The sequence below is a fragment of the Vanacampus margaritifer genome, chromosome 8 (assembly GCF_051991255.1).
Source record: "Vanacampus margaritifer isolate UIUO_Vmar chromosome 8, RoL_Vmar_1.0, whole genome shotgun sequence".
NCBI lineage: Eukaryota > Metazoa > Chordata > Actinopteri > Syngnathiformes > Syngnathidae > Vanacampus > Vanacampus margaritifer.
The window spans coordinates 8,956,705-8,971,182 of NC_135439.1; the positions used below are offsets into that span (position 1 = coordinate 8,956,705).

The 14,478-nt window shown below is 41.7% G+C and overlaps 2 protein-coding genes across 3 annotated transcripts in view; one reads left to right on the forward strand and one right to left on the reverse strand.

Annotated features, from left to right (window-relative positions):
* The window catches only part of vgll4b (vestigial-like family member 4b), a 32,238-nt gene extending 20,282 nt beyond the window's left edge, over nucleotides 1–11,956 (forward strand). For both annotated transcript variants that reach the window (XM_077573536.1, XM_077573535.1), the window contains 3 exons: nucleotides 7,278–7,557; nucleotides 7,642–7,759; nucleotides 9,274–11,956. In XM_077573536.1, coding sequence (XP_077429662.1) covers nucleotides 7,278–7,557; nucleotides 7,642–7,759; nucleotides 9,274–9,548 — 673 coding nt within the window. In that variant the 3' untranslated portion in view covers nucleotides 9,549–11,956. The remainder of the gene's footprint in view (nucleotides 1–7,277; nucleotides 7,558–7,641; nucleotides 7,760–9,273) is intronic.
* A 50-nt stretch (nucleotides 11,957–12,006) lies between these two features.
* Nucleotides 12,007–14,478, reverse strand: part of atg7 (ATG7 autophagy related 7 homolog (S. cerevisiae)) — a 44,177-nt gene continuing 41,705 nt past the window's right edge. Inside the window, exon 19 of the mRNA XM_077573531.1 lies at nucleotides 12,007–12,456. Within this exon, the coding sequence (XP_077429657.1) occupies nucleotides 12,424–12,456 (33 nt within the window). The 3' untranslated portion in view covers nucleotides 12,007–12,423. The remainder of the gene's footprint in view (nucleotides 12,457–14,478) is intronic.

Sequence of the window (14,478 nt, forward strand, 5' to 3'; positions counted from 1 at the left end):
TTGTGTATTGAGTGACATGGCCGAACATGACTGATGTGGACCATCACACACACAAAAAAATATACAGTTGGTGATATTTTGCTACACACAGTGATTTAGCATCGCACATCTACGACACTCTACAGTGGATAAACTGCAACCCTGTATCAGCATTTGAGGCTCCATTATTGTAGTGTTTTATTGAACCACAAAAACATGGTGTGATTGTCAAGAAAGAAAGCAGATAGCCACACAGAGGGGGAAACTGGAGAGAATAAGGCAAGGGTGGCTATTTTGAGAGGCTGTTAGCAATGATGGATCACCCCATTCACACACCAGATTCTCAATGCTTTGATTTTTAGTCACTGGTACATCTGAAATTATGAATATTGTCCAGTATTATCATAAAACACAATTTACATATCTTGTATGTAAAGTATTAGCCAGCTACGCTTAAAATCCGTAAAGGGTTTGTGTGTGTGTTGAAGCTCATGAGCATTTTTGATCGGCTACTACAGCTATAATGTTGCAATGCCGTTTAATGGCAATATACATTTTTAATTGCCACAAACCCAGTGGTTAACCTTTAGTCACTTATGGAAACTAGTTGCCCAACGTTTCACACTGCGAGACAGTTCAGTCAGTTTTGGCCAGATTTTTTCTGTACTTCCTTTCAATGTTTTCCTAGAAGATACCCGAAAGCCTCTTTTATGCTGAGATCCTGCAAATTAGCCACATTAGAGCTGTTATAAGCCTTTTAACACAGAACCAATTAAAGGTGGGTTAATGCTTTTACACAGCATCCCGCAATGGGATAATTAGCTGGACAGTGACTATTACTTTCAGCCCCAGAGGGCGGGAGAAGTGAGCATCCAGTTTTATGGATTTCACCCAGCCTCTGATACTCCCCTTCGATTGGGGAACCCCCCCAACCCCCCAAAAAATTCTGGATATTACAGCCCTGTGAGTTGTTTTTTTCTTTTTATTGTTTTCGTTGATTGTCCTCGGAATTTCCCGAATGCCTCTCTCAATTTCGCTAAACTCACAACAAAGTGTTCCTCTGTCTATTCAAATTTCGTATCAACAGACTACTTTTAAAAGTAGTCCTGCTCATACAAACTCACACAAATCCACTACTGAACCCACAGACAGTATTAGTTGCCCCGTCGGTGCAGAAGGACACCTGACACCTCCACTCGGGGGGGCGGCGCAATATAAGGTCGCCTCTCCTTTTGTTGTCCAATCTCAACAAGCCCGTCAGTTTTGGGGGTAGGGGGGGGGGGGGGGGCAAAAGTGCCTGAACAAAGCAAAAGTGCCTGAACAAACTCTAGCCGCTTGTACACACACATACACTTCTCACAAGACAGATAAAGGCTCAACTGTTGTGTGATGTTCAGTTTTGCTTTTCATATATTGGATTTGACTTACAAATAGCTTAAGGTGCCTTCAAGCACATGAACAGGCTAGACATAAAAGGATATTGCTGTGTGGGGGACACAAGCATTGTATGTAGCTCAAACTTGTACAGAAAGGCATGATTTTTTTTTTTACAGTTATGCCTCTCTATTTTCTTTTCATTTTATTGAAAACCAATTGAAGCTGAACTTTTCAGCATGGACTTTTTAAAAGTGCCAATTATTTTTGAGTGGCAGCTGGTAGGCCCATTTTAAGCAAATATTTCTCATTTTTTGTCCTTTTTCAATACTGATTTCTAAGCATCTGCATGTAGCGGTTGCGCATGTAAGAGGAGGTAGGCGGAGTCTGGAACAAAGAAGCCTTATCCCATTCACTGGAGCCTGCGGGCTGGAAGCTTGCTGCTGCCTGCCCTCCTGGGCGCCACTCAGCAGTTGTAAACCCGCCAGTGTAAAAGTCCCCATTGCTTTTGCTTCTTGTCTGTTTTCACATAAGAGCAGGACCCCCCCATGGGGTTTGAACTGGGGAATAAAAAAAAGTCCTCTGCAAAAGGTTGCCTCTTTGTCACATGTTGTAGGAAGCGTTTGTAGTAGGCCTGAAATTGAAATATGGCTTCTTTGTAGTCCAGTTCACTCGGAACCTCTTCACTCGTCCCCTTAAGATGTTTCTCCAGGGGCCCAACGGGAGGAAAATGAGAGAGAGGAAGCAAGTGTGCGAGAACGTATGATCAAAGCTGGTCAAAAGCATGTGGGTTCCTTTTTCGTAGTCAGCGTGCGTTCATGCAAGCACATGATGTTTCCTTTGCATCCTTGTTGGGGTTCCCGCATCGGATCTGTTGCAGCTTTACAAAGGACTTTCTGCAGCCACTTAGCTGGCAAGCACGTTTGAGTGAAAATGTGCGGAGATGTTGTACAGCTGCAGCACGCGTGGTGTCAGAATGGTGTTAAAGGCTAGCGAGACTAGTTATATAAGCTACTTTTCTCACCTGTATCCTTTATCCCTTTTCGCCAGAGTGGAAGGAAACTCAAATAATACTGTCAGTCAGATTTTTTTTTTCTTAGTAGGTTTCATTTTTTAAACATCCGCCTAAAGCCTGGAAAGTAAACTTTATTTAGGTGTAAAAAAACATATTCTGGATCAGCAGTGTGGTTGACTTTCTATATATATATTTGTATATTTCCATTCTGTGGCTTCGCGCAGAGCTCGGGTCTGGTTGTAACCTGTGGTTGCGCCTTCATCCGCCCCCTCTTTTAGCTTTTTTTTCTTTTTTGTCTTTTCTCTACACGCTGATTCTTCCCAGATGTTTCCTGTGTGTGTCATCCCCTCTCTCGCCGTCTCCACGGATCGCTCTGAGGATATCAACATCTGCCCAGTTTTAAGATTTATAGGGAGGGTTTTCCTGGAGAAGTGTTTGTTTTCCCTCCCCCCCTGCAAGTTTAGTTTTAAACTGAAACAAGTGAACCAAAATACATAAAAAACAAATAATTTTTTTTCTTTATATTTATATGGCTTAAAGTAGCACAACGCGTGTCTGGAAGTGAAATTGTAAGGACTGTAATGTTTCTGCTTATTCGCCCTGGCGTTGGACAAGAGGGTCAGGCCTGTAATCTCTGCTCTTGATCGTCCCAACAACGCTTGATGGCGTTAAGATTTCCACACCAAACTCATCCAAGCAAGCCTTTTATGGGCCTTGCTTTATGCTCAGCCAAGCATAGAATTGTCCAAAAAGTCTTTGTAAAATGAAGGATTATGATTCGAGGAGAACAAAGTGAATACGTTTTTAGTGTTGATCTTGCGAAATACTTTTCTCCATGCATTTTCCGCTTTGGCGTATTTTGTAAACATCGCAGTTGCTCAGGGCTCAGGCAATGACCAATCACAGCTCACCTGTTTTCTGAAGCTGAGCTGTGATTGGATGTTACCTGAGTAACTGTGATGTCATTTTCACTCGACCACAAATAGCAAAATGGCCGCCTTCTGATATTGATGATAAACTGCTGGATTTTGCTGCTTAACTCATATTCCACTAATGCAATATTAACTAGAATACTGTATTTAAACTCGTGAGGCTGCATAGAACATATTATTGCCAAGATTATGTTTTGGGGTTGACTTCTCCTTTAAGGTCGGAATAGTAAGCCAAAAATGGACCATTAAAAATTCATTCAGGTAAGAAACCGCCAACCATGAAGATATTCTTCCATCCTGATAAAAAATTGCCCCCCCCCCCCCCTACCCCCCCAAAAAAAGCTCAAATGCTGATAGTCTTTTGTTGCCTCATACCAACTCCCAAGTAGCTGCTGCTCAGACCTATTATAAAAACTTTTGGACACAAAAGTGAGGTAAAAACTTTCAGCTGTAATATCTTATATATCTTGGCCTCGTTTATTTCGCGGCACAAGTCAGTCACAGCACGACGACATGAAAACAGGCGTCGCTTAAAAGGCTGCACTTAATGACAGACAGGGCAGTTCTGGAATAAAGTACAGTAGTCATATGGAAGTGTATCCTTTATACGTTTTAGGTGGAGGGGTGGACTCTGGATTTAGAACGAAGGGATCCTCCTGTAAGCGCAGGCCACAGCCGCCACCACTAATGCCCGGCTGCGCATAAGCCGGAGCCTTGTAAAATAGATTCGAAACGACGTCTGCTCATCATGTGATGCGCTCCAATGCCAGTCACATGGTTCTCATTTTCACAAGTCAACCCAAATCAAATCTGTGAGATTCACCACACATGCTCAATACAAATATGTCAACAAAAGAAGGCTTCGTCAAGCAACTTTGATTGTGCAGTCGGACCAGCTGGCACGAGTGGCAAGCAGGTGGGTTTTTAGTTGCCCGATGGCACAAATTCAAGCCCAGTGTGTGTTGGGCCAATGCTTAGGCTTGGGGCCGGCGGAGGATTTGACTGCTCCGCTATTGATTGGTTCTGTTCTCTGGCTCCTGCAACCGGGCCCCTCTGGCTTGGCGGTATGACCACGGCTGTGTTTTGGCAGTGCTTGAAGTTGGGAAAAACCCAAACACTCAGGTGGAGGGGGGACAAGATGGGGGGGCCTCAGTTTAGTGACCAAAAAAAAAAGTACACCCGGTCTACTAGGATTTCCAAGCTTGCTGAAAAGAAAACCAAATGAGCAGAATGTTGTCTGTTTCTACTCTTGAATAGAAATTTGTTCCTGACCATGACCAAGTAAATACAGGACTCCCCTCGTTCTGCATTGTTGTGGTTTGTTAGCATGTCTTGCGTTTGTCACAGCTGTAGTGGAAAGGCACCATGAACATCCTGTCGCTCGTTAGCAGGACTGGACTGGCATAATAAAAATCGGCCCCGGCATTTTGATTTATGACCACCGGCCCGACTCCTGACCACACCTGTCTAACACATTGTTCTGCCACTGATATTTTGACTTATGTTGGTTCAGTTTGCTGTCTATATTCAAAATGGATTAATGGACTAGTCCTTCTAAATTGTGGGCCAGTCTCTTGGGGTAAAATGGAGGGGGGAAAAAAAACTAAAAAGCACAGCATCGGCCCCAAAAGACGCCGGTCCACCGGGCATCTGCCCTTTATGCCAGATGGCCAGTCCAGCCCTGCTCGTTAGCATGCTTGCTATCTTGAGTCAAGTCTTATACTGCGTTCTCTAGTTTATTCAGTTCGTATATGATGGAACTTGAGAGGAAGCAAATGGCAACCCGATGTCATGTGTTTGTGAGTGTGTGGGTTGGTGCTTTATAGGAACGCTGCCAAATCTCTCAGGAAGTTTGCAGCAGACGGTGAAAGAACAAGACAAAGCAAGGAGGGGGGTGGGGGTGGGGGGTTCCTCTTTGCTCATGTAAGCTTTGGGCACAAACGAAGGAAACAAGTCTTTCTTGTAGTCCAAGTCATGGCCATTCACACACAGCCCCACTTATAACCCCCCCACGTCTCCTTTGCTCTTCCTCTGTCCACAGTCAGTATTGTGTGTTGGGGGTCAATTTATTTGTGGTTAGATGCTGTTGTGGGGTCCAGATGCTTGAGCCAGCAGTCAGGTTGCTTGGTCACATGTCCCTACGAGCATCGGCATTCGCATCCAAACAAGGAATTTTTTTTAAAACTTTTTTTTTTTAAAGGGTCTTGCATTTTCACCATTGTGCCTATTGAGTCTTGATGTTCTCATTCACCGTTGACATGATGACTGTGGAAATGTCCTGTCTGCTTCTGAATGAAGAGGCCTTTGTCAATATGTGTTTATATGGAGCTCCATTTCGATGCATTTTCCCAGCTGTGTTCATGCGAGCGTGGCGGGGGAGAAAAAAAAACGATGGGTACACTCCCGATCCCTTTGCTGGGCCTCAAATTGTAGGAGGGAAGTGGAGCTGCAAGAAGGGTGTAATACACAACTAAACACACACACACACATGGACGGACTGAAGCAGACTGCTTTTGACTCACTCAACAGCATAATTGCTACCTGTTAAAGTGCGAGCAAGCGGGCGCGCAATATGAGGCACAGCCACTCGATTGGGCGACGGGCGTACGTTTGCAACAACCTCTGCGTTTTAGAAATGATCACATACAGACGGTGGCAAAATAATCCTAGTTCATCCAGCAAGCCAGTGAATGCAGCATCAGAAGTGAATCTGACACCACCGTCCCGCCATCCCGACCTTCAACTCTTACATAGACAGATTCAGTCTTATAGGACTGAATCTTTAAAAAAAAAAAAAAAATTGCATTGCAAATTTTTTTCTTCTTTTTCCTCAATATTGCGATGTTAATTATTTTTTTCAAGGTCTTTTTCTAATTTATTATTATTATTATTATTATTATTATTATTATTATGTATTACAATAAACAATATCAAATTTACTATACTAAAATGTTTGGTCTTGTAGGTCAGGCTAATGCTAAAATAAAGGCAATAGAACATAAATTCATATGAAAGTCAGTTTCTTGACTTCAAATAGACGTGTTAACTTACTAAACACTAATTTGCAGTCGACCCCAAAATTGACTTTACAATAATGTGTTCTATGCAGCCCCACTAGTCTAAATACATGGAATCTGAATTAAGCGGCAAAATCCACCTGTTTTTAACCATCTCAGCTGGCGGCCATTTTGCAACATTGCTGTCGACGGAAAATGACATAGTTGCTCGGGGCTTAAGTCATTCACTGCCATTGACAACTACTTGGCAGGCAGTGAATGAGATAAGTAACGACCAATCACAGCTCACCAGTTTTCTTAAGCTGAGCCATGATTGGTTGTTACCTGAGCAACTATGATGTCATTTTCAGTTGACAGCAAGTAGCAAAATGGCCGCCACAAGATGAATAAAAAATAATATTCCACATGTTCATATACATTTAATTAAAGGAGAAGATAAACCCCAATTTTGGGGGCTGGGGGGGGGGGGCAATAAGATGTTCTATGGAGCCCCACTAGTCTAAATAAGGTATTCTGGTTAATATTTGCATTAGTGGAATATTAGTTAAGCAGCAAAATCCAGCAGTTTTTATCAATATGAGAAGGCGGCCATTTTGCCACTTAGTGTTGACTGAAGATGACATCACAGTTGCTCAAGTCTCACGTAACAACCAATCACAGCGCAGCTTCAGAAAACAGATTAGCTGTGATTGGTCGTTGCCTGAGCCCTGAGCAACTGTGATGTCATCTTCAGTCGACAGCAAGTGGCAAAATGGCCGCCCCCTGAGATGGATAACATCAGCTGGATTTTGCTTCATAACTCTTATTCCACAAATGAAATATTAATCAGAATGTCATGTAACATATTATTGTCAAGAAATGTTTAAGGTTGACTTCCACTTTAAATTGCAATGTCAATTTGAGTTTCATTGTTCAGCCCAGTAATTTTTTAATATATTTTTTAACTCACCCTCCCCCAAGGAAACCTCACGGAGACTATCGCAGCTCCTCCAAGGACCAGAGCCGGAGTCCCATGGAGCGTGTGGTGGTGCCCGGCGCTCTCGGCGTCCACGCCAACCACCTGTACGGCCACGCCCACCTCCAGCATCACCACCACCACCACCACCACCACCACCTGGCCAGTTTAGCCGCCATGGACCAGCCGCTGGCGCTCACCAAGAGCAGCGGCATGGCGGAACGAAGCAGCGTGGCAACTCTGGTCGCCGTGCCGCACGCCGTCGCCGTGGCCGAACGCCAGCAGGTGATGATTGACGCTCGGGACTCGTTGACGTGGAGACGTTGTGTTTCTTTGTGTAATGTGTGTTTTTATCTCTTTTTTTTTCAGAATCGTCCATCCGTGATCACGTGCGCCCCTGCTAATAATCGCAACTGTAACCTGTCACACTGCACGCTTTCCCACAATGGCTGCTCAAGCCTCACTAACAACTACAGGAGAGTCCACAGTGAGTGCGCGCACACACACACACACACACACACACACACACACACACACACACACACACGTGCGCGCGCTAGGGCTGGATGACTATGGAAAAAATAATAATGCCAATTATTTTGATTGAGATTGAAGTCATGATTAATAAAGTCATTCATTGATTTTAGCACATACTATTTTTCAACTCCTCAAAAGTATGATCATAGCCTTATGGTCATCCATTCACGTTGAACACTTTATTCTTGAACACTATAATTTTTGTCAAGTATCAAAATAACTTTGTAAATATCATGTGAAACTTAAGCCTCTTGCATTTTCATTCTTAATTTTCAAACTTAAGTATTGCATTACCCTCAGTGTTTGTATATTGTCCTGTCTTGCGGAAATGTGTGTTTGTATGACAAAAAAAATGTTGTATCCTTGAATTTTGAGGAAACTAAATTTTGTAGAATTCTTGAAAAAAAAAACTCGGCTTTTAGTATGACTTAAGAGAAATTGGGCTGCTCGATTATTAAGAAAATATTAATCATGATTAATTTGAATCATTTGTGTTTTGGTACAAATGTAAAAAAATATTAAGCAATATAAATTTCTTTGAAACTATGATTATGCAAATGTCCTTTTGGACCAAACAAGATTGATCAAATTAGTCATTTTAAAATGAAAAAAGTTCAAATATATAAATTTGAACAACTCAATATTAACTCTTTGACTGCCAGACGTTTTCAGAAACGGGATGTCGCCAGTGCCAGCCGATTTAAGCATTTTGACTGATGTTTCAAGGTCCACAGAAAGTTATGTGTTTGGACTATGGAAACACACATACTACCAAATGAAAGATTGGACTCTCATCTTGCATCAGAAAAAAAAAGTTTGTTTCTACCTTAATCCGTTTTTCAGTAATCATCAATAGAAAATGGTTAATTTCACCTCTGTTTTGAAACAAACGTCTTTTAACGTCTTTGGCACTCCTCCCTAGGATTTTACTAAACGTTATTAAACGTTTTTGGCAGTCAAAGAGTTAATATTAATAATCTTTTATTTGTGTTTACGATTATGCTGATTTTGTAATTGTGGAGTGTAATAATTGAAATTGTAATTTAATTTTGATTAATTGCACAGCCCTAATTAGTAAGAAATTAAAATAAGAATATACACTAAAATAGCAATTGAAAACAAATACTGGGTGTTACTGCACATTTTGGCCTCTTAGGGGCAGTGTGGTGCCGTGTGTACATTTTTACAATGACAGCCGACGAAATTTGCGATTGAATTCTATTAGAATAACAAATTTTTCACATATTGGGAAGAATTTGTCCCTTTGTGTTGTGCTATCTTACCTGTAGGTCTGCGTTTCCGCACCATTTGTGTGTGCATATTCTTTATTTGAAGGACTTTCACTCTCGAAGTCGATGCTAACTTGCGTTAGCTTTTGAATGGGATCCTCCATTAGCATTAGCGCTCAGCTAGCGTACTTTGGATTGTGTTGTTTGAAAGGCTTACATGTTGTTTTTGTGACAGCTAACACGGCGTGCGACCCCGTCATCGAAGAGCACTTCCGCCGCAGCCTGGGCAAAAACTACAAGGAGCCCGAAGTGGCGGCGGCGGCGGCGGCCACGGCCACCAACTCGGTGTCCATCACGGGCTCGGTGGACGACCACTTCGCCAAGGCGCTGGGCGAGACCTGGCTGCAGATCAAAAACAAGAGCGCGCCGTCGTCGTCCGCCAGCAGCCCCAACTCGTCGCCCGACAGCCGCATGATCAACCACAACCACTCCCCTTCCCTGGTCTCCTGAAGGGGATCGGAGGAGATTTCCAAGAGGGACTGGTCCCCGACTCCGGCCTCCTTGAGGGAGCGCCCAGCCTGCTGGTCTGCTTAACACAAATCACCCCGATGAGGAGCAATAAGGAACTGATGAGGAACTTGAACGCGGCGTCCTCGCGAGCCTTCTGTAGTTATTTGTACATAAAGAAAACTTGTTGTCTTGTAGATCTTTTTTTTTTTTTTTTTTTAAAGTGTAGTTTTGCTGTTTGGCATCTGAAAGACACAAAAGCGAGAAACAAAAAGCTGTCGAAGAAACCTTAAGCCCCTTTCACACTACGCATCCAACCTCTGTAGGGTTTCAAGCCAGAGTTAGGATTTTCAATTGGGTTTAGGGTTTCAAATCTGGTGTACAATCAAGGTTTCATGATGTCACTCTTAGAATTTCAACTCACTTTTGACATTTCGGCTATAGATTAGGATTTAGGTTCCACTTTCAAAATTAGGGTATTGAGCCATTTTTTAGGGTTTCAAGGGTTGTAAATGCATACAATTGCAAGATTTGGGTTTTCAAGCCTGGTATGTTTGTCAGTGTGAAAGGGTCCGAAGTTAGTTTTCTCGCAGCCTGTCGCAATAAACAATAGCGTGCTAATGCTAACGCTAGCAGTAAAGAAGGAGCTGATTGTCAGACGAGACAGCGTCACTTCAGCTAGCTAAGGTATGAAAGGTCAACGAATGCTTTTTTTTTCTTCTTTTTTTACACGCATGTATTTTTGTTTTGAATAGCTGGTATCTATTAGTAAGCATTTCAACTACTTCTAATTAGCCTTTTTTTTTTTCTTGGATGTTATCTCGTAACACGCGTTAGACAATATACACTCACTGCTGGATCAGTTGTGCTCCATGTTGTTATATTGTTGATGTTACAAAGTTGTGTGTGTTTTTGTTGTTGTTTTTTTTAAGTGTGCTAGCAAACATCGTGAGCTAGCGGACAGGCTCTGCTTAACATTTTGCTAACAAAACTAAAACAACAAAACCAAGCGTTGATGTTGAGCCATCGGTGGTACTGCATGCTAGCGCACCGTAGCGCGGCGTGCTCACGGACGTCCCGTTCTAAAGTTTCCGCCATCAGTACGGTTCAGTTCGGTACGGTACGCAAATTAGGGTTTCAAATGACATTTGTATCCAAGCGGGCAGAGGTGGCAAATTCAGGTCCAGAAAGTAAAAACCATGCCACAGTTTGGCTTTAGCCCCAGGTGCTAGCTAGCTAGCTCCCTAGCTAGCTCCAATTGTGCTTGTTTACCTTTTAGGGAGCTAGCTAGCTAACATCAGAGCCAAACTGTTACTTTATTTGCCACCTCCGAAAACAGAACTTTTTGACAGCCACGCTTGATACTGTGGGTGCAGCATAAAGGGGCGGAGTTACACCACAGTACATTGATTGGTTGACGGAGAATTGTGGGATAGTGAGGAACGAAATGGAAAGAACACAAAACGGCGGCTCCCTTCCATCGCCATCGTTATTCCTTCCAAGCCGTACTGAACTGAAGCGCTTTGTGGAAACGCTCACAAGTGTCATCCACACATTCCATTCGTAACTAGTGCATGACATCAAGAGGACTACAACTAAAATGGCGGCCGATTAGGTAAAATGGTGTTCGCAGGAGCTGAGCTTCTGCACGCGCTGAAACGTGACATCAACCGCTTGCTAACTTTTTATCATTTCACTACCACGCTCCAATTTTAATGGCTGCCTGTCTGTTACAACACACACACTGTAGGAAAATGACTTTTTTTTTTTAATAGGTAACTATAAGACCATCATTACGCTGTGCGTAACGGATGTACAGAGAAAAATCATAGGTATTTTTCAAGGAACAATAATTTGTTAATATGTAGCTATTTAATTTTTTTTTCCTTTCTGTCCTCTTATTATAATCATTTTTTTCCCTTTATGTTGAAAAAGTTGATCTTTTTTGTTGTTTGTCTTGAAAAAGGTTCAAGTGCAGGAACACACACAAAAAAAAGCCACTGGACATTGTCAGTGACAATCTCTAAATCCAGCAATTATTTAATAATAATAATAATGATTAAAATAAAAACTTGACCCAATAAGTCCGATAAGACTTTGCCACTAGGGTCAGCGTAACTAATGGGCCGTTTTTTTTTTTTTCATCCACGTCTTCCAAAAATCAACATTTGTCAAACAAATGCAAGCGTTTTTATTCGAATCAATATGGACGATGCGGTGACCAATCACATATTCTGGGATTCTTTTTTGTTTTTCTTTACTAGTAGCATGTACATGTTTGGATCACTCAACTGTAAACAAAACAAAAATACAGTATGTGGCTCTGTGTCTCATTCTGAAAAGGTTTTGGCAGGCCACCTTTTTTTGTACGTAAAGTAGCCTCGATGAACAATAAAGTGCTTTTAAATCACCACCTGACTGTGTTTTACTTTGCTCAAAGGGATGATCTTGCACCGACGCGTTCAGATATAAAGACACCTTTTATTAACCATTGCTTCAATATTTATAACAATTACACACTGGTACAGTAATATATTAGCACAATCAAATGACAACCAATGTAAGGTTTTGAAAATGAAGCGACAATGTGTAATGATACAGAAGTTGCGATATATGTTTTCCCGCACATGAAAATAAAAACATCGAGTAACATTTGGTTGCTGATGACTACACAAAAAAAGGAAGTGAACATCCAATGTGCAAATGTCACCGATTCACAATCAAAACACTTGAAATGGTGCATTCAAGGTTGAACAGTTAATGGAAACTTGTCACAAGGTGAGTGTTTTAATCATCTTTCAACCACAAAAGTCTTCCCAAGTGAGTGATCTGTGACGGGATGGCTGTGATGGTTCCAATTGTCAAGATTTTTGGTTCCTCAGATGCTCTCGTCATCGCTCATATCCCAAATCTGTTGAAGAATACAGCATAACACATATTAGGACTCCAAATATTGTACAAAATGTAAAAAAAAAAAAATGGAGTTAGCACAAGTTAGTCCCCTGCAAAAATGCTGACAAGAAAACTGCGAGCAGTTATGGACTTTTGAACTAACTGCCTCCGTTGCCATTTTGGACCAGAACAAATGTTATAACAATTCAGTTGAATTTTTGGGTTACTCGAGCGCCGACTAGAAACAAAGGTTATTATAGTTAACGAAAACAAAATAACTTTTTCTTTTTGTATACCAAAATAAAAACGGGAGTGCTTAAAAAAAAATCTATTTTATGTTTCTAAAACAGTGATAATGTCTGTCTATACATCTGTCTATCATCCAGAAATCATTTTTTAAAGAACCCATAAAAAAAAAATCCCTACAAATATTAAAAAAGAAAGAAAAAAAATCTAACAAACCTGCTCAAATAAATAAATAAATAAAACCAAGTAATTTTGAAAAAAAAAATTCTAATGAAATGAGAACTATAAAACTATTTTAATTAATAATAATAATAATAATAATAAAACCAAAACTACTATAACCCCGCTAAAATTTGGGTCAGAATCAGTGAGGATAAAATTCGGTTGATTTTTTTGGGGGCGACTAAAATCATGCATCCATCCGACTTTTGACTTCAGCTCCACTTGCTCAGCTACAATGTCCTGAGTCTGACCCCAAATAGTGGATAAAGCTGTGTTGAAATTTTGGTTGACTTTTTTTTTTTTTTGGGGGGGGGGGGGGGGGCTGCTGGAGTGCCGACTAGAAACACACTTAAGGCCTACGACAACCATCTTAGGTTAAATTATTTTTAAAAAACTTCAATAGAATATTATGGTATGACTTTTCTCTTCAGCACTTTTCCACATTTACTTATTACTTTTTCCTTCATCATTTTGCGCAACATGAAAACCATTCTTTTAAACTTTTGCACATTTTCGAGTACCGACTAAAAGTCCAAATGTTTGTTTTTTTTAAACCCCTTTGTGTTCTACTTCGGAGGGTTCCACTGTAATTGCAATCATGACTGAAGAGCTTTATTATCAGGAAGTGACAGGAGCATGTCACACACATACACACACACACACACACACACAAACACACATGCACACGCACACTACGGCTCAAGCTCCTTGGCAGGACAGTGTCAGTAAACAAAAGTCTCCTCGTGGCAGCGGATTCTTCACATTCCCGCTCTTGTAAGACGTAATTCACATACCTCTAACACTGCCTGGAATGTTACACACACACACACACACACACACACACAAATGCTCGCGCGCACGCTCACATTTGACACATCCATGCTGCATTCCTTGGAAAGTGCTGCTTGAACCCTCCGAGCCGAGCCGTGCGCGAATTCCGGCGCAGACCTCAACGGGGACTCGCAAACGCTACTCAACGTTGTCGTCGTGCGGACGCGAAGGCCTCATTCCATACATTTTGTTATTAGAACAAATATGATCATTTCATGCAAATAGAGCTTATTGTATTGCTTGTGTTTGTTAAAAAAAATAAAAAATGTTGGTTATAGGTTGGCTCCAGGCTGCCGAGGTTCCCGAACCAGCCGGCATCAAAAGGACGGCGAGCAAAAAAAAAAAAAAACTCTTTGAAAGGCCGTGAGCCTCTCTGGATGCCTGCCATGCTGTGCTCGTCCGCGTGTGTGCGTGCGGGTCGGATTTGAACGAAATAAAAGGCGGGGGTGGGGGTGGGGGTGGTGGGGGGTAGTCTTATGTAACATGAAAAGGCGCAGGAAAAGTGAAGCCAACAAGTTGACGGCGCTGGAATACTTGAAATAAGAGAACTGACAAACTCATATTTTGTTTACCGCTGAAACACATCATGTTTCTATACACTATGTTGTGTTGGGTCACAAATAACATTTATTTATTTATTTATTTTTAAATGCCACACCGTTTCGGAACAACTCGTGTGACCATTGGGATCATAATGAAAACCTATGCTAACTAGCTAAGCATTGTAGTCTAGTTATTGTAT